This window comes from Lagenorhynchus albirostris, chromosome 20, assembly GCF_949774975.1.
Source record: "Lagenorhynchus albirostris chromosome 20, mLagAlb1.1, whole genome shotgun sequence".
NCBI classification, from domain to species: Eukaryota; Metazoa; Chordata; class Mammalia; order Artiodactyla; family Delphinidae; genus Lagenorhynchus; species Lagenorhynchus albirostris.
The window spans coordinates 15,114,750-15,132,393 of record NC_083114.1 but is presented as its reverse complement, the minus strand read 5'-3'; the positions used below and the strand labels follow the sequence as shown (position 1 = coordinate 15,132,393).

At 40.9% G+C, this 17,644-nt stretch overlaps 1 protein-coding gene across 3 annotated transcripts in view; it reads right to left on the bottom strand.

The window, feature by feature from the left end:
* The window catches only part of SSH2 (slingshot protein phosphatase 2), a 243,501-nt gene that overhangs the window by 62,958 nt on the left and 162,899 nt on the right, over nucleotides 1-17,644 (bottom strand). For all 3 annotated transcript variants that reach the window (XM_060134896.1, XM_060134898.1, XM_060134897.1), the window contains 2 exons: nucleotides 5,268-5,371; nucleotides 274-338 (listed from right to left, as the gene is read on the bottom strand). In XM_060134896.1, the coding sequence (XP_059990879.1) occupies nucleotides 274-338; nucleotides 5,268-5,371 (169 nt within the window). The remainder of the gene's footprint in view (nucleotides 1-273; nucleotides 339-5,267; nucleotides 5,372-17,644) is intronic.

Genomic DNA, 17,644 nt, shown 5'->3' with positions numbered 1-17,644 from the left:
AGTGGCCCAGTTTCTTTTTTCTGAATTTTAATTGGTGTTATGGTCAATAACTTACAAACTGGCGCTCATCAAGTCTTGAACCAAATTATTTCACATCATTTCAGATTAACTCATATCCCCAGTTACATTCTAAGCTCTTTGATGATGGGGACATGTCATTCTTCTTTTCTATTCCACACAGTTTTTATGCTGAGACATAAAACTGACTGTTTAATGTTTGCTATCTTAGACAGTCTTTTGAGGAAGAAAGTTATAATAATACCTCTAACTTACCAGCCTGATGTTGTCTTCTGGGCGGAGTAATATGAACATTGCTTGGAGATGCTGTTGGAGGTCACCTGGTGAAATTTACAAAACAAAGGATAATTATTCTCCATTGTAATGTTAACAGAGAGGATTCCTTCTACCCTAATAACTTGTGTAAAAGAAAGTTCTGGTTCACTGAGGGACTCTAATTAGACACAGAAATTGAGTGAGTGCCTTCATATGAATGGTAGACTGGATCTCTATACATTCACTTTTAAGTCTACACTACATTAAAATTTGCTTCGTGTTTGTCCTATGGAAGCTGCACTTGAAACCAGTCAGTTTTGTACCATGATTGATGTTGATGAGAGCGATGGTGAAATGTGTTGGGCAGAGAAAGCACTGGCTGTGCTTTCAGGCCCACTGAAGGTGGAATCAAGGGAATCTTGAAATTGGGATGTATGGTATACAGTGTTAGAATTATCTCTAACTTTTAAAAAGCTAACCATTTTGCCATTCCTATCTCTGTAATTGTGATATTCAGTTGCACTAATCTAAGAAGAATTTTAGATTCCCCCCTAGAATAATGTCAACAGTTAAAAATGATTTCCACATCAGTAGCTGATATTAAAAAGATATTAAATCCAGCAGATCTCAAGGGATATATATTCTAGTGAACATATTATTAGGTGCTTTAAAATGGCCAATCAGGGACTTCCCTGGTGGCGCAGTGGTTAATAATCTGCCTGCTGGGCTTCCCTGGTGGCGCAGTGGTTGAGAATCTGCCTGCTAATGCAGGGGACACGGGTTCGAGCCCTGGTCTGGGAAGATCCCACATGCCGTGGAGCAACTGGGCCCGTGAGCCACAACTACTGAGCCTGCGCGTCTGGAGCCTGTGCTCTGCAACAAGAGAGGCCCCGATAGTGAGAGGCCCGCGCACCGCGATGAAGAGTGGCCCCCGCTTGCCACAACTAGAGAAAGCCCTCGCACAGAAATGAAGACCCAACACAGCCGAAAATAAATAAAAAAAAAAGAATCTGCCTGCCAATGCAGGGGACACAGGGTCGAGCCCTGGTCTGGGAAGATCCCATATGCCACAGAGCAACTAAGCCCATGTGCCACAACTACTGAAGCCTGCATACATAGAGCCCGTGCTCCACAACAAGAGAAGCCACTGCAATGAGAAGCCCTTGAACCGCAACGAAGAGTAGCACCTGCTCGCTGCCAACTAGAGAAAAGCCCGTGCGCAGCAACAAGGACCCAACGCAGCCAAAACTAAAATAAATAAATGATAGCCAATCATTATTTCAATCCTCACTTGCTTTTATACATCCTATGAAACTAAGTTGAAATTTCTTTGTATTAAACTATTATCGATTTCCTCAATTTCCCTGTTCTGTACTAGAAAATCGGAAGCTTTGGCTAGTAGGAGATAATTAGATAATGTGCTATCATAAACGGTAACAATCAGAGAACAAAAAAACTTCATTCCTGACCAACCCTTTTTCAAGAGTCTAAAGTGACTAATGTGGCTGCATAATCATGGATGCCACCATAACCTGTTCTCACATTGGTCTTGGAATCTACATACATAATTTTCATCCACGTAACTTCACAGCTGTTAATGATGAGATGAAATGCTGATATGTGCAAGAAGTAGAGAGAGACAGGAAGAAAAAAAAAGTACATTGGCAAACAAGTATGTTTGTCCCTTGTGGCTTGTGGGATCTTAGTTCTTCCACCAGGGACTGAACCCAGGGCCCCTGGCAGTGAAAGTGCGGAGTCCTAGCCACTGGACCACCAGGGAATTCTCCCTTTTCTGTTAAAAATAAAAGAATCAGCGTGGGGAGACAAAGTGTTAGGTATAAACAATGAAGAATGACTACAGTTACAATTGAGGTAAGCTGCTCAGGCTTTTAGAAAATTAAGTTTCCTTTTGTTCTCTCAGGACAAATAACCTAAAGAAAGAATTTTCAGGATGGAGAACTTCTAGAGGAGAAACATTTCTGGGCAAACAGCAGCACTAAGACTCCACTCCAAGCACTAGTGGCCCAAATATCTAGCTGGACCTTCTTAGAAGGTCCGACAAAAGTCAGGGAGCCCTACTCCTACAGTAAGGCTTCCTACGCGAGCTGGGTATGTGGAAGTTCAGGTTCACTAGTGGTGAAAAGTACTGCCATGAGGTATTTCCTCTTGGGAAACTGTCCTTCACAGAGACTAATAGAGGCAATATACCCGTACCATTAAGATCCTTTTCCTACATTTTGTTTTCATATACTTCACTGCGGGTAGCCAAGTTTTAGACTTCAGTTTGATTTTAAAGACTTTTGGTTGTTTCTCTTTAAAATGTTAGCAGACATTCACTTATAATATCACTTTTTGATTACAAAAAAGTACTTGGATATTTTTAATGATGCTCAGATAAAATTCTAACTCGTTCAAGAAATATGCATAAGAAAGTACAATTAGACAGAGTAAGCCCTTGATCTGCTTGCAATTCTGCCATCATCTTTCAGTTACTGCCGGCTCAGCCAAGGGAGCTCCAGCTTATGTGAAGGTCTGGCTCTGTGAGCTGCATTTATACTCACACTGCCTCATCTGTTCTGGTCTGGATCACAAGTAAAGTCCATTCATCCTGTGTTAAATCTGCTTTTCTTTTTGGTATGGAGAAAGCTAAGTGAACAAGGTCAAGTAGAAACCTGGGTGGCAGCTGAAAAGCCACTGACCCCACTTACTATTACATGCCACAGAGCAATTTGCCTAACATCTTAGTCAGACACACTGGATTTAAACCAATATTTTGTCTTCTTTTTACTGTGATAAATATCCACACCAAACAGAAACCCAAAGCTCAGCTGGGTCTACTTCCTCTGTGCATTCAAGTTTTTGTGGCGTTGGAGAGGAAGGTTTTTAGAAAATGTAGTACAAAGCTAATTTTCCAAAGAGTTTTTTCACCTGCCCCTTTTAAAATTTTTCCATGGCTGGAGAGTTTTGGTAGGAGGATAATACTGTCCAATGAGATGGATTATAATTCTGAGCTGCTACATCTGGAACTAGATGAAGGTCCAAACAAGAAGTAGGGCAGCCACTAAAATAGCTAAGATTACCTGCACTGGAGTTAAACTCACTACTGGCTCCATGGGACACAGTACTTCTGGCTTTCACCTCTGACCTACACACTCAAGGTTTACAGTCTTCTTTCTTCTCTCCTTAGTAATTCCAATTGCTTCCACTCCTGGACATCACACGTCATCAAAATGGCACATTTTGGACAATAAGCAAACACTCTTTGTATAGCACTGATTGGGATTTCTCTAATTGGTGTCCTCAGGACAACTGACTTTTTTTTTTCCCCCAAAATGACACAAGTTAGGCTTGCTGTTAGAAGAGAGGCATAAGGCTGATTATCTTCCCTTAAACTGTGGATATCCTATACCTGGAGACCTCTTTCTCTAGACCAACTTTCTTCAATTCTTTCTTAACCTCATCACCACAATGCACCTGACTTTAGAGAAGTCTAACATATGGAAATATTAAATGCGTACACTACTGTTAGTGGGTGTGATACAGTGATTTATAATAATATATATATATATTTGGTCTTTGTCCAGTTCCTGGCACAGAGCTGTTAACATCATTGGAATTTCTTTTTTTTTTTTAACATCTTTATTGGAGTATAATTGCTTTTCAGTGGTCATTGGAATTTCTTAAGTGATGTGGAGCAAAGAAGGTGTCTTTTGTTCTATTAATGACTTGACTCTATGAAAGCACCTAGGGATGGGGGCTGGTTGCCAGGGGAACCAACCGTGTGATTAGAGGGTTGGAACTTCCTTATCTGGGCAGGGGAGAGGGGCTGGAAGTTCAATGGATCACCAATAGCCAACAATTGAATTAATCATACCAGTGTAATGAACCCTCCACAAAAACCCAAAGGGGCAGGGTTCAGAGTGCTTCCAGATTGGTGAACACATGGAGATTTGGGGAGGGCATACACTCAGAGAGGGCACAGAAGCTCCGTGCCCCTTCCCACATACCTTGCCCTACGCATCTCTTCCATCTGGCTGATCCTGAGTTATATCCTTTTATAATAAGCCAGTAATCCAATAAGTAAAATGTTTCTCTGAGTTCTGTGAGCTGCTCTAGCAAATTAAACAAACCCAAGGAGGGGGTCATTGGAACTTCCAATCTACAGACAACCCGGACTTGTGACTGGCACCTGAAGTTGGGGGTAAGGGGGGCAGCCTTATACAACTGAGCCCTTAACCTGTGGAATCTGACACTATCTCCAGGTAGATAGTGTCAGAATTGAGGTGAATTGCAGGACACCCAGCTGGTGTCTGAGAATTGCTTGGATGTGTGGGGAAACAAGCCTCATATTGGTACTGGGTGCAGAATATTAGTGGGTTATTTCAAAATCAGAGTATTACACTTATCCCTAAGTGAACATTTATTTGATGATTCCTTGTTTCTATAAAAGTCCTCTGAATTAAATTTCCAGTCTTTTTAGCGTGAACACAATCAAGAAGTAGACTCTGGTATTTAAGAACTGGTATTTTAATATGTGATATCGTAACTCTTGTTAACACAATAGTGCTACTGAATTTATTTATATTAGTAACATGCCATATTAGTCTCCTCATAACATCACTAGAGAGCAGACAGAAAAAAAAAGTCATCTTTGGTTAATCAATTTTGCATAGAGTCTGAAGAAACATCTGAACATCTTTTAGCTGATTACCAAAACCTTAATCGAGATGTCACATAAGACTTCATTAGCGTATTTTTGTGCCTGATTATTTTTCCAACAAAAATTTATTCTTGAACATCTACTTCGTGTATAAGGTATTCTGCTAAGTGCCAGAAATATGGTCCATGAGAGCGAAAGAAAAGTGATTACAGCATAGTACAATGCTTTCTTTCACCATTACAGAACTGTTGAAGAAATGGCGATGAGGTACTCAAGTCTTTTAGAACAAAAGGTAAAGAAACCAAGAAAAGGAGTGGCATATGTGGAGCTTTACCTGCATGCTTATTGCGTCTGTGGCTGATTCTTGGTGTGGATGAGCCATTTCCCCGTGGCAGAAAAAGGGCAGCGCCTTTGACCGTTAGAAAGCTCTCGCTGATGCTATAAGGAAAAAGTAAAAATAAATAAATAAACCAGTAATTTAAGGAAGAAAATCAAACAGTAAGATGAAGACCGACTTTGGGATTGTTTTCTCTTCCCTTTTCTAAAGTTCCAACCTCATGGGATGAAGTAAAAATAAAATCAAAAGAGCCTCTGATAAACAACAAGGTCCTTCCTACTGTATAGCACAGGGAACTATATTCAATATCCTGTAATAAAGCATGATGGAAAATAATATGAAAATGAATACGTATGTGTGTGTGTATACACACACACACACACACACATGTATAACTGAATCACTTTCCTGTACAACAGAAACTAACACAACATTGTAAATTGACTATACTTAAATTAAAAAAAAAAGAGAGACTCTGGTTACTCACACAGTCTTGTCTACTATAATTTTTCTGAAACAAAACTTACAATATTCTATATACATTACATGGTAGCAGTTAAGAGTGAAGGCTTTGGAAATATAGGGTAAAGGCTCTGGAACCAGACTGCCTGGGTTTGAATCCTAGCTCTACTACTTCCTACTTGAGTGAATTTTAGGGGGCCTAAGTTTCTTTACCTATAAAACAGGGATTAATAAATAAATTGAGGTTGTTGTGAGGAATCAATAAGAATAAGAAGCTTCTTAGAGTGGTGCCCTTAATAAATATTACTTTAACAACTAACAGAGCTAACAGATCTATGGTTATCAATAACTAATAGATCTATGGTTGTCAATAATGGTGTTTCAACAGCATTCTAATCAGACGTGAAATACGATACAATGCTTAGCTACTAATAATAGATCCAAAGTTTGCATAAAAGACTTATATTTAAAATATACACACATCACACTAAAGTGTTACTCAAAATTTTACTTTCACAAACTTGCATTTCCATATGATTGAAAAGGAGTAGTGCACAGGAAGTCTGGTCAACCCATGGAGTTTGCCCTCCATGTTAACATGCTTTATGTGAATGATAGCTCAACAGAGGTGGGGAACTACTGCTCAGCAGAGAGGCTATTCAAAATACAATTACTAGTGGATATCCACAGAAAACAGAAATTGTATCTAAATTATTTCATATCGACAGACTTAGCCTTTCAATGTTATCTACAGAATCTGAAAAGGATAGAACTTCTAAGTCATTAATGGCAAAGTTTAGAAACACATAATGAAGGATTCCAAGATTGCTTGCGAGTACACCATTCAGTGTTAGCTAATGTATTGTAAATTACACTGTGCTCCCTACTCAACATTTCCACTTGGAAAACTAATTGGCATTTCAAATTTACACTGCCAAAACTATTCTCTTGAGTCCCCTGCAAACCTGATCCCTAGCTTCATCCACCCAAGTTGTTTGGTACAAACATATAACAGTCGTCCTTGGTTTCTCTATTTCCAACAATATATATCTAATCCATCAACAAGACCTATGAGATTTACTTTCAAATACATCTTGAATCTGCCCATGTAGCTCCATTACTACTCTGACAGTGGTCCAGGGTACCACTGTTTTTCACTTAGACTACCGTTAAAACGTTTTCTTTTATTACAGAAAATTTCAGACATATACAAAGTAGAGGTAATAATACATGAGCCCCCCACATTCTCATACATTTCAGCTTCAATTCATGGGCAATTCTGCTTTTTCTATATCTTTACCCCTTTCGCCCTATCCCTGAAGTGAAACTAACCCCAGACATTATATCAGCAAAAATCCTCTAAACTGGTCTGTCTGCAACTATTTCTGTATCACTACTATCCACTTACCAAACAGCAACCAGAGTGCTTTAAAATATACAGATAAATATCATATAATGTCACTTTCCTGCTTAAAACCCACCAACAGCTTCCCTTTTTATGTATAAATTAAACCTGAAGTCCTTAGCTGGGACCTCAGGGCCCTGTTAACAGCTGATAAGAAGTTATTTCTCTGGTCTTATACCATCTCCCCTTTTGTTCACTATGACCTGGTTGCACTAGCCTTCTTTCTGTTTCTTCTATATTTCAGCCCCCTTCTGAGGGCCTTTGTGCTCTTTGTTTTCTACTTGGGACACTTTTCTCCTGGCCTGTCACTATTTAAGTCACAGCTCCAATATCATCACCTCTCGCCCCATCCCAATCATACTCTATCCTGTTGTCCTGTTTTGTTTCCTTCAGGATATTTATCATAAGCTAAAATTATATTTATTCACTTGTATACTTGATTGTGGTCATCTCCCTATGATAGAATATAAGCTCCATGAAGAATAAGACTTTATTTTGCTCAGCACTGTTGTATCTTCAACACTGGAAATAGTGCCAAGCACATATTAAGTGCTTGACAGATATTTGATGGGTAAATGAATTCATCCCAGGGGTTTTTTCCCCCCATACTCTTTTATCTGACCCATCCCTGAAACAGGAATTGTAATTTAGGACAAGAAAATAGAAATTCTGTAATCTCACAGGTAAAAAGTAATGATTACAGAATTCAATATATGTGGCAGATTACTGGGCTGTAAAATACAAATGTGTGATGATAAATTAATCGATTAAATGAAATTAAATCATCTCTATAACAGTTGTCCTTGATTCAATTTTATCGTTTAATCATGTGGCATGAAGCTGATATACCTTTAAGGTAACTTGCCAAATAGACTGGAATATGTCTTCTAAAAACAAACACAAGACTCCACAGCGGCCACTTTACAATTGTGCGTGCTGGCTGCCTTTGTTTTGTTTTGTTTTCATCTTTAAATAAAGCATTGCACTCTTGTGGTCTGTTGCACAAGTCTTGTCTCTTGTTACATTTGTGGTATGCACATGTCACCCTGCTGTGGGTCACTCTGTTTCACTCACATTACAGGAACAACCTAAAACAAAATGTCTGAGCGACAGGATGAGTGGGGTACACCACAGACAGGAAATGACATTCACACTGCTGCCAACACAGCAACTGTCTGTTTTACTAAACGAAAATATTTTAAAAATAAAGGCTAAATAGTCTACCTATCAGCAGGCAAGTTACAGCTATGGGCACTTTAGTTTCCAGTACACAAAGGGGTCTCTACATCTACTAAAGAAGTATATTTGTTGAGAGCTTATTTCAGTCATTCTTTTTGTAAGACAAAAGTAGTTTCTCTTTGACAAACACACCAACTTCCTGGTTTTTAGACTTCTGGAATATTATTCTTAGATACATTTGTGGCTTATGCTTTAAAGCATATTTCTTAAGTGTCTTCTTTAAAATGTATGTAGGGCTTCCCTGGTGGCACAGTGGTTGAGAGTCCGCCTGCAGATATAGGGGACACGGGTTCGTGCCCCCGTCCGGGAGGATCCCACATGCCGCGGAGCGGCTGGGCCCGTGGGCCATGGCCGTTGGGCCTGCGCGTCCGGAGCCTGTGCTCCGCAACGGGAGGGGCCACAACAGTGACAGGCCCGTGTACAGCAAAAAAAAATAAATAAATAAATAAATAAAATAAAATAAAATGTATGTAGTGCTTTCACAAGGGGAGGATTGGGGTGGAGGACAAGGGCCCTTGGTTAACTCAAAGCTACCTGGAAAATTTCTGATTATAAAAGAAAAACCAGGAGTCAAAGTCACAATTGGTATAAGGGAAAAGATGCCGTTCTATTTGAGTCATTTATACAAATCTCAATAAACTTTTCTGATACAACAAAATGCACAGCAGGTCCAGCTGGGCCAGGAGACTGCCCTAGTAGGTGCGATCTAGGCCCCCAGGGAGTCATGGCAGATACACTCTGGATGGTACGATCAATCCTCTTTATTCTGTGGCCCCAGATTATGACTCCCCAGTTATCACAAAAGTGGCATAAACTGTTGATCACAAGGGGACCAGGAATGAAAGTGTAGCTAATTACAAAAAACCCTTTTCATCACTGAAAAAAAGTCCAAGTTCTATAAACGCTATCAAAGATGGGATGGCAACATGGTGGCATGGAAGTGAAAAAATAAAATTCGAAATCACCAGAGTTTAGGAGGATCAATTTCAACTTGAAAATTAAATGCTTTATTTGCATATGAAGAAAATAATATGTATATTTAATCACATGTACTTCAGTGTAAGGTAAAGGCTTAGTATATCTTGCTAGAATAGTGAGAGACATTTATGTAAATATTTGTCTTTCTGAAGCATCTGGCTAAAGATTCAATCAACACAGAGTTGGTCTCTAATTTAAAATCTAGAAAGGCAGGTGAAAACTTTTACATGTTTTCTGAACTGACCAGTTATCTAGAGCCTGGCCCAGGAAGAGGAATGCTCCAGTAAATTCTATGGAGCCATCTGTATGTGATTACAGATGTCCAAGTTAAACACAAACCTCAAAGGACTTAAGAACCCCCATATTAAGGAAAACACAAGATAAAGAACATTCTCCAAATCTAAAGTTGGAGAGTCATTAGCTGCTTGATGAGAAAATGACAAGGATCATCTTTCTAACACAGTGACAGTGACATTCTCCAGTTTTTATCAGAATACGTCTGAAGAACATCTACCCTTCTCTTGCCATAAGATCACTTGCTCAACAAATGGAAAGTCATCCCTAGTTTGATACATGAACTGAGCTAATAACAGCTAACTTGAGTAGATGCCAACTGTATGCCAGGCACTGAGCTAAGCACTTTACATTATTTCATTTAACCTTCACAACAATCCTATGAAGTAGGTACTATTTTTTACCCCCAGTTTACACATAAGAGACTGAGGGGCTCAGAGGTGGTAAATTATCTGCCCAAGATCATACAGCTAGCTAGCAATCCTCTGAGTAAAGATTCAAACCAAGTTCTGACTTGAAAGCTCATGCTCTGAATCACTCACTCTCTATTATGCTGTTCTAGTTTTATGATATAGTTTATGGAAGATGAAACACAATGCCTTCCCTACAGAACTTTTCAACAGCACAGAATTGAAAAGTAGAGACAGAAGTGAAAGAAAAGGACTGAAATCCATTCAGATCTCAACTCTTATTCCTTTTTTGTTCCCCCTATCAAGGCCATGAACAGAAAGACTTTACTGAGGGGAATGAAGAACATCTGGCTGAGAGATGAATCCAGATGGGCTGGACAGCAGAGAAAAGAACTGGGAATGACAGTAGCGTTTTAGTCTCAAAAACAGAGGAAAGAGCACTCTGTTTTAAATAATTTGGGAAAGCACTCTGTGCCAATCCCTCCCAATCAAAAGCACTTTGCAAAGCATGAAACTCGTTAACTGGCAGTTTCTTCTCAGGCAAAGTGTAGAGGAAAAGGTCAACTAAGTGAAGAAAATACTTAACTGTTCTCAGGTTAGAATAACCTTTGAGGAATGTGGCCAGGGTGGTCATCCATGACCAGCAGGAAGGCCAAGGAAGCAAAACAAAGCAATGACACACCTGGCCAAACTGCTACATGTTAGTTTGACAGACAGTCTTCTGTTTTACATGTAACACACGAGATGAAATGAATCATTCACTATGGGAAATCAAGTTTCATAAAGTGGGTGTAATGCTTTTACTTTAACATTAAAATGAAGAAAGTAGATTTTCATGTTTATAATGTTTCTAATGCCAAACTCTTGAGTTTGTTTGGCATTTCTGCCCGAAGCCAAAATTCATAGGTAAATTATTGTGTAATACTGATGGCACAAAATGTTATTGCACAAGGTAAGCTAGTTAGCATTTATGTAAAATTCGAATACACATAATCTGAACTGTTATATTTTTATCTTGAAGAATATTCACTTATGGGAAACTTGCAAATACATTCCACTCTCCTAACAACACTCTCCCTTTCCTGATAAGCTTTCTCTGCTAATTTAGTTGCTTAATTTCAGATTCAAGGTACTAGGGCAGCTCTGTCAATCCCATTAGGTGGAAAGGAATTCATGTCCCCACTCAGTGTGACCACATCCCACAGAAAGGTAAGTTCATAATAAAAAGTTTCAAATATCAGACCAGAGGCCAAAGGACTACAAAGCTATCAATACTAGTGCCTACTGAAAAAGTCTGGCTAAATCCAAAAAACAGGAAGGACAAAATCACTGTGCCTTGATGGATGAAACATGGCTACAAAAGTCAAAAGCACACTTCAGGTAGTGAGAAAAGTTTGATTCTGTAATCCTAAAGAAATTTAGATTACAACGGGAGAAAATCCAAACCCAAATACTGTATGCACCATTCTCTGTAATTAAACAATCCCCAACCCCATCTCCAACATACAGGCCATACGTTCAAGTGACAGTGTTGGAATGGCAATGGATACCTGGGACCCTCTCTGCACCCAGGACATAAACTCCCAGATACATGCCTATGAATGCAGGCAGCGGGATTTTTTCTCTATCAGCAGACAAGCAGAGGCTGGGGTACATTAGTAAACCGGTTATTGGCAAAGTGGATAAGAGCTTAAGGCAGTTCTTATTCATTAACTACAACCACCAGACCATTTTAGTTCCAGCTAATCTTCCTCTTAAACTCTGTTGCACAATGCCCAGCACTACCTTCAGATGCAGCTATTTTCCCCCCTTTCCTACTTTTCTACAATCTAAGAGGAAAAAAAAAAAGGTCTGTCTGTTCAAGGCTGAGGGACAAATGCCATCAGGACTAATCTTCCTGGTCCTTTCCCTACAGACGATAAATTGGAGGGGGAAAAACCCCAGAATATTCCTTTTTGAATGTTCATTTACTGATAAGATCTTGTGACTATCCCATTTTTGCCTCAAACATGTACATCTTAGAAATGTCCAGATAGAAACACAATCTAGGATCAATAATTTTATCACTGGCCGTACAATTCAACCTTCCAATTACTACAGATGGCGGCACATCTGAGTTGACATTTGTGGTTTCTGGCTGTCCAGCAATAGAGCTCTCCTTTCTAATTTCACCCTAGTCTCCTTTTGGGAATGTGCCTGGTCATGGTGACCCTCCAACTCTGGAACTGCAAGGGGCCTTGCAGGAAGCTGGCATGTGGTTTAGGCTTGGCCAGTTGGAAACTCTCTCCTGAATCTCAGGCAAGTGACCCAAGTGAGTAGGGAGAATGGGGGATGGTCACATTCATAGTGGGGAGAGTAGCAAGGTACAGCACAGTCGACTCCTGCTCCTGGGCGTTCCTTGAATGCCCTTTGCTCCTGCCTGTTCTCTAAGTTTGGTCTTCTAGTCTCCCATCCATTAGGTAAGCTCTGACATCCTTCTAAGAAATATTTTGCTTAAGATAATTCAAATTCAGGGCTTCCCTGGTGGCGCAGTGGTTGAGAGTCCGCCTGCCGATGCAGGGGACACGGGTTCGTGCCCTGGTCTGGGAGGATCCCACATGCCGCGGAGCGGCTGAGCCCGTGAGCCATGGCCGCTGAGCCTGCGCGTCCGGAGCCTGTTGCTCCGCAACGGGAGAGGCCACAACAGTGAGAGGCCCGCGTACCGCAAAAAAAAAAAAAAAAAAGATAGTTAAAATTCATTTCTGAGCTTGCAACAAAGAATCTGGTACATCAACTGAAGTTCAGAGATGTGAATGACTTGCCCCAAGTCACACAGCTAGATAGCAGTGGAGCATAGACTAAGGCCCATGTCATCTGAAACCCAGGGCGGCACTTTAACCCTTTATCTTAAGTTAGCGGTTACCATAACAGGACATATTTGCTGACTTAATAATCTGAAGCAACCAGAAGGTAAAAACACATCTGGTCAGTTCATCTAAAGAGAACAAAGGCAGGATTTCATGGCAAAGCCTGGTGTGATATTTGTTCTACTTTTCATGGTATCCTGAAAACAAAGTTCAGGTCTGGATAGGGAAATATTTAGACATACTCCCATGAGGCAAATACTTTCATGCTGTTTCTTAAAGTTGCTTCTTTTTTCTTTTTCCTTTAGTATGTTTGTTGGATATTAAACATTGCTTTAAAAAAATATCAAAAACTAGATGCCAAAAACAAGAAGTAAGAAAGACCATGAGGCCTAGGCAGGAGGGCAAGAAAGCCTACATGGGAAAAGAAGTGGATGCCTGACCAGCCCTTGGTTCCTCTGCAGTCTTCTCTCAGAACAAAGGTGCTTCTTTCTAGATGTCGTCTGGTCATATACACACCCGACCTCCTGTCAGGGATTAAAAGTGTTTAGATTTTGGTTTGGAGTTTTGAAGTACTACCAAATAATGAAAGGTCAGAGCTGGAGGGCCCTCAGAGAGGGTCTAGGTCATGGCTCCAACTGGTAGTAGGCGGGCCTAATTCAGCACATTTTGTGAGACCAGCACAGATGTAAAATCATTTTAATTTCTGAATACCTTTGAGAAGAGCAGCCACTCTCTCCAGCTCCTCCAGGCGGCCACCACCCCTGGAATTATACTGAGAAGTCTGGCCCCCAAACACTTCTGAGTTTGAGCTAAGATTCAGAGACCAGAACTTCTCGTGGCACTACTGCCACCTTCTAATCTCTGTCCCTTTGCAGCCACTCTACCAAGTCTCAGCCTCATCTCCAACAGCCATCTGCCAATATTCCACCCACCCCTCCTCAGAGAAATAAAAACAAATACTCCCCCCTCTCCCACCACCACCAAAAAAAAAACAAAAACAAAAACCGCAGGTGCCTATGAAAGGAGTTGGTTTCAGGCACTTCCTAACACAACAGACCCTGGTCTGCCTGATGACTGACAGTGCTGGGGAGTTTTGTTTTCAAGAAGGTCCTCCTCCAAGGAGTGGAGAAACCACCTCAGCTCAAAGGAGCCCATTTCCTTTACAGGCTGAATTAATAAAGCTTCTCAGTCCTGTGGCCCAAAACTCTAGACCTAAATACTTTTCTTTCAAAAAGGTAAAGCCTAAAAGCTGTCTGAACCAAAGACTAAATGACCTAAACAGTTCTTTCTCAGTATTTAAAATGCTGGATGTACTGATCACCAAGAGACATGACCAACATTACTTAGCACCAAATTTTAAATAGTTGGTGGGATTAAACAAAAAACAAAAGGAGATTAACTAAGAAAAACTGTTCAGCATTTGAAATGTTATTTCATTTGCATGATTCAACAAATGCCTTTCCAGGTATTTTAAACACACCTGCAGAAGGAATGTAAGTTGGGCTTTTAAGCACTTGGCCAAAACATCAACCCCTGCTTTCAGACCATTTCTCTTTCACCTTTACGCAAAGCCTCTTGTGAGGCTCAGGGCACCTTCTAGTCTTTGTTGCTGTCACCTTCTGACATCCTTGTCACTAGCTTTAATTTACTCCTTATTTTGCTCAATTTTCTCTCTTTTAACCCTGATTCCTACTACAATCTTAACAGATTCCATTGTTCATAGAGATGAACATCCAACAGCTTGTCCCCAAATTTCTTGTCCCCTTGATCTTCAAACACCTTCACCTGGACTCCATTTAGACTTCTAATTCCCAGAGTCCCTTTCGAAGGCATCAGAGTTTGATGGACTTGATTTCAGAAGCCAAACTCCCACTTTCTGACTACAACCCCCTTTCTTGTGACCTTCATGTGTTCACTCTCTCTTCAACCTGGTTGAGACTCCGGCCCCTTGATTTCTCAATTTTTTCCCAAGCCATCTACCTCTTTTTGGCTTTTCTTCCTTCCCTAACCAACCTAGTCCCATGTCCTATTTCCTAACTGGTTTCCCTGCAATCTGTTCTCTTCGTTTCTGAATTCCCTTCATAATACTTACTACAGCTTAAAATTATAGTATTTTTTGATGACTTATTTATAATTTTCTGTATGAGCAGCAAGCTCCTTGAGTGGGAACAACTGCCTTGTTTAATGTTCTCTCTCTAACGTCTAGCATAGTACCTGACACTAAGTGCACGTGCAATAAATATATATTGAATAAATGAAAGGCAGCCCAATGTTTAAGGAGATTATGAAACCATGCCTCTGGATGCCGGCGCACATCCATGGTCTCAGTGACAGAGATGTCAGAGATGACAGCAACAACGCTGAGTTGACTCAGCTGGGCAGTTAATCCCTCCAGACACAGCCCCCCCGCCATTTCCATCCCTACCTGCTCCAAACCCTCCTCACTCTCAAGTCCCATCACAACTCCTGTTTCCTTCAACTCTCCACTTAACCTTGTCTTCTACACCGTCAAGAAATGGAGGCTAGCTGGTGTGATTTCTCCCAATTATTGATACTTTCCCTCACCTGCGGACTTACCGCCTTTCTCCAATCTGAGAGAATGATGCATCCAGCTGTCAAAAGTCAACCCTCTCACCTGTGTCCTTGACCCCATTCCCTTGTATCCTAGTTTTACCAATTAGTCACCCCTCTCTCTAGTGACCGCTTCTCCTCAGCCCAGAAACATGCTCAACTCTGTTCTTTCACATCCTTAAAAAAAAACCCTGACTTGATCTTGTGTCCCCTTCTAAGTTCTCTTCCTTATTACAGCAAGTCTATACTTGCTGTCTCCATTTTCTTCCCTTGTCAGTCGTTTTTTTTCTGCTGCCATCTTGCTTCTGTCCCACCTCTGAAACTCCTCCCCATCCTAAGTCTGCCAGTGATTTCCCAAGTGATAGATCCGAAGGACAAAGATCCTTGTCTTAGCTTGACACCAATTTCTGTTTTTCATTTAGCACCTGGAGCCTTGATGAGCACTAGCAAATCCCTTTCTCCTCTTTGAGACTCTCTCCTCTTAGTGTCTAAGACACTGAACCAACTTGGTACTTCTCTAAGCATCCCAGCTCGAGATCCTCTGCCAGATACCCTACCCTACCCTGCTCACTGCTCTTACACCAGACAGATTGTCTGACCTTCACAGTGCTCTGAAACTCATTTGCAACTAATTGTACTTAAAAATCAGAATTTCCAGCTTCTCTTGAAAGATGAGAATATCTGAACACATATGTCCACCTTCATGCCTAGCAAAAACTGGCCAGAGCTGCACAGTGGCTGCCCCTTTAGATATCACATGATGGTAAGTGCTACAGAGAAAAGCAGCAGAGTAACAGTGAGCGCTGCTGTATGTATTTGTGTTATAAGGTATGCCCAGGAAAAGTCTCTCTGATGACGTTTGAGCAGAGATGTGTAGGAAGTAAGGGAGGTGGCTGTGTGGCTGTTTGGGGAAACAACATTAAAAGTAGAGGGAGCAGCAAATGCAAAGGCTCTGAAGTGCACTTGGCTGGTTTGGGAAATAGCAAGGAGGTCAACAGCACTGAAGTGTAGTGAGCCAAAGACGTGTGGTAGAAGATGAAATCAAAGAGATAGGGAAGAGCAAGTGGCACAGGTCTCAGTGTCTCCACTTCATTTATAATTTGGCTTCCAAGGCACTGTAGTTGAGATTTTCTTTAGTTAGTCAAATCCAATGGGCATTTTTCAGTCCTAATCTTTCTTGACCATTTGATATCGTTGATGACCTTGTAATATTCTTTCTTTGTATTCCTCCTATGCTTCTATTCCTTCACATTTTCATTTGTGGGCTCCTATTCTTTTGCCAACCTCTTAAATATGTTGTCTTCTATCATTTCCTTGTCATTCCTCTTCTTGCTCTATATATACTCTTTTGGATGCCCTCATCCACTTTTCATGGCCACCCTGTCCTATAAAGGATAAAGGACGACTCCTGACTAGTTAGCTACTGATAGATAACAAATTACCCTAAAACTTGGAAGCCTAAAGCAACAAAATCATGTATTATCTCACACAGTTTCTGTGGGTTAAGAGTCCAGGAGCAGGCCAGCTGGTGGTTCTGGCTCAGGGTCTCTTATGAGAATGAAGTAATCTAAAGCCTAGACCGGGGCTGGGAAGATCTGCTTCGCTTCCAAGATTGCTCCCTTACATGGCTATTGATAGGAGGCCTCAGCTCTCTGCCATGCAATGGTCTGCTTGACTAACCTTATGACATGGCAGCTGTCTTTCCCCTGAGTAAGTGATCCCAGGAGGAACAAGGCAGAAGTGCGGTATTTCATGTCTTAACCTTGGAAGTGACACACCATAATTTCTGCAATATCCTATTAGTTACATAGGTCAGCTCTAATGCAGGAGGGAACTACACAGGGATGTAAATAGTGGGAGGCAAGAATCATTGCGAACCATCACTGAGGCCTGACTGTCTCGCCTCCCAAATTGGTTCTCTAGCTCAGATTTATCACCAAAGCCCCAGACATGTACAGTAAGCTGTCTACTGAATAGCTATTGTTTGTTGATGATAATGGCAACAACTCTGCCATTAACTTCACAAACTTTTTTTGTGAAAACCTGGAATTGGGTACAATGGCATGTCCATCAAAACGTTCTCTCCGGGAGTTGTGTGACGGTGGTGGAAGTGGTTAGGTGCTGGCTCTGAGCACTATGAAGTAAACTTAAAGATGCTGTAACTATCAT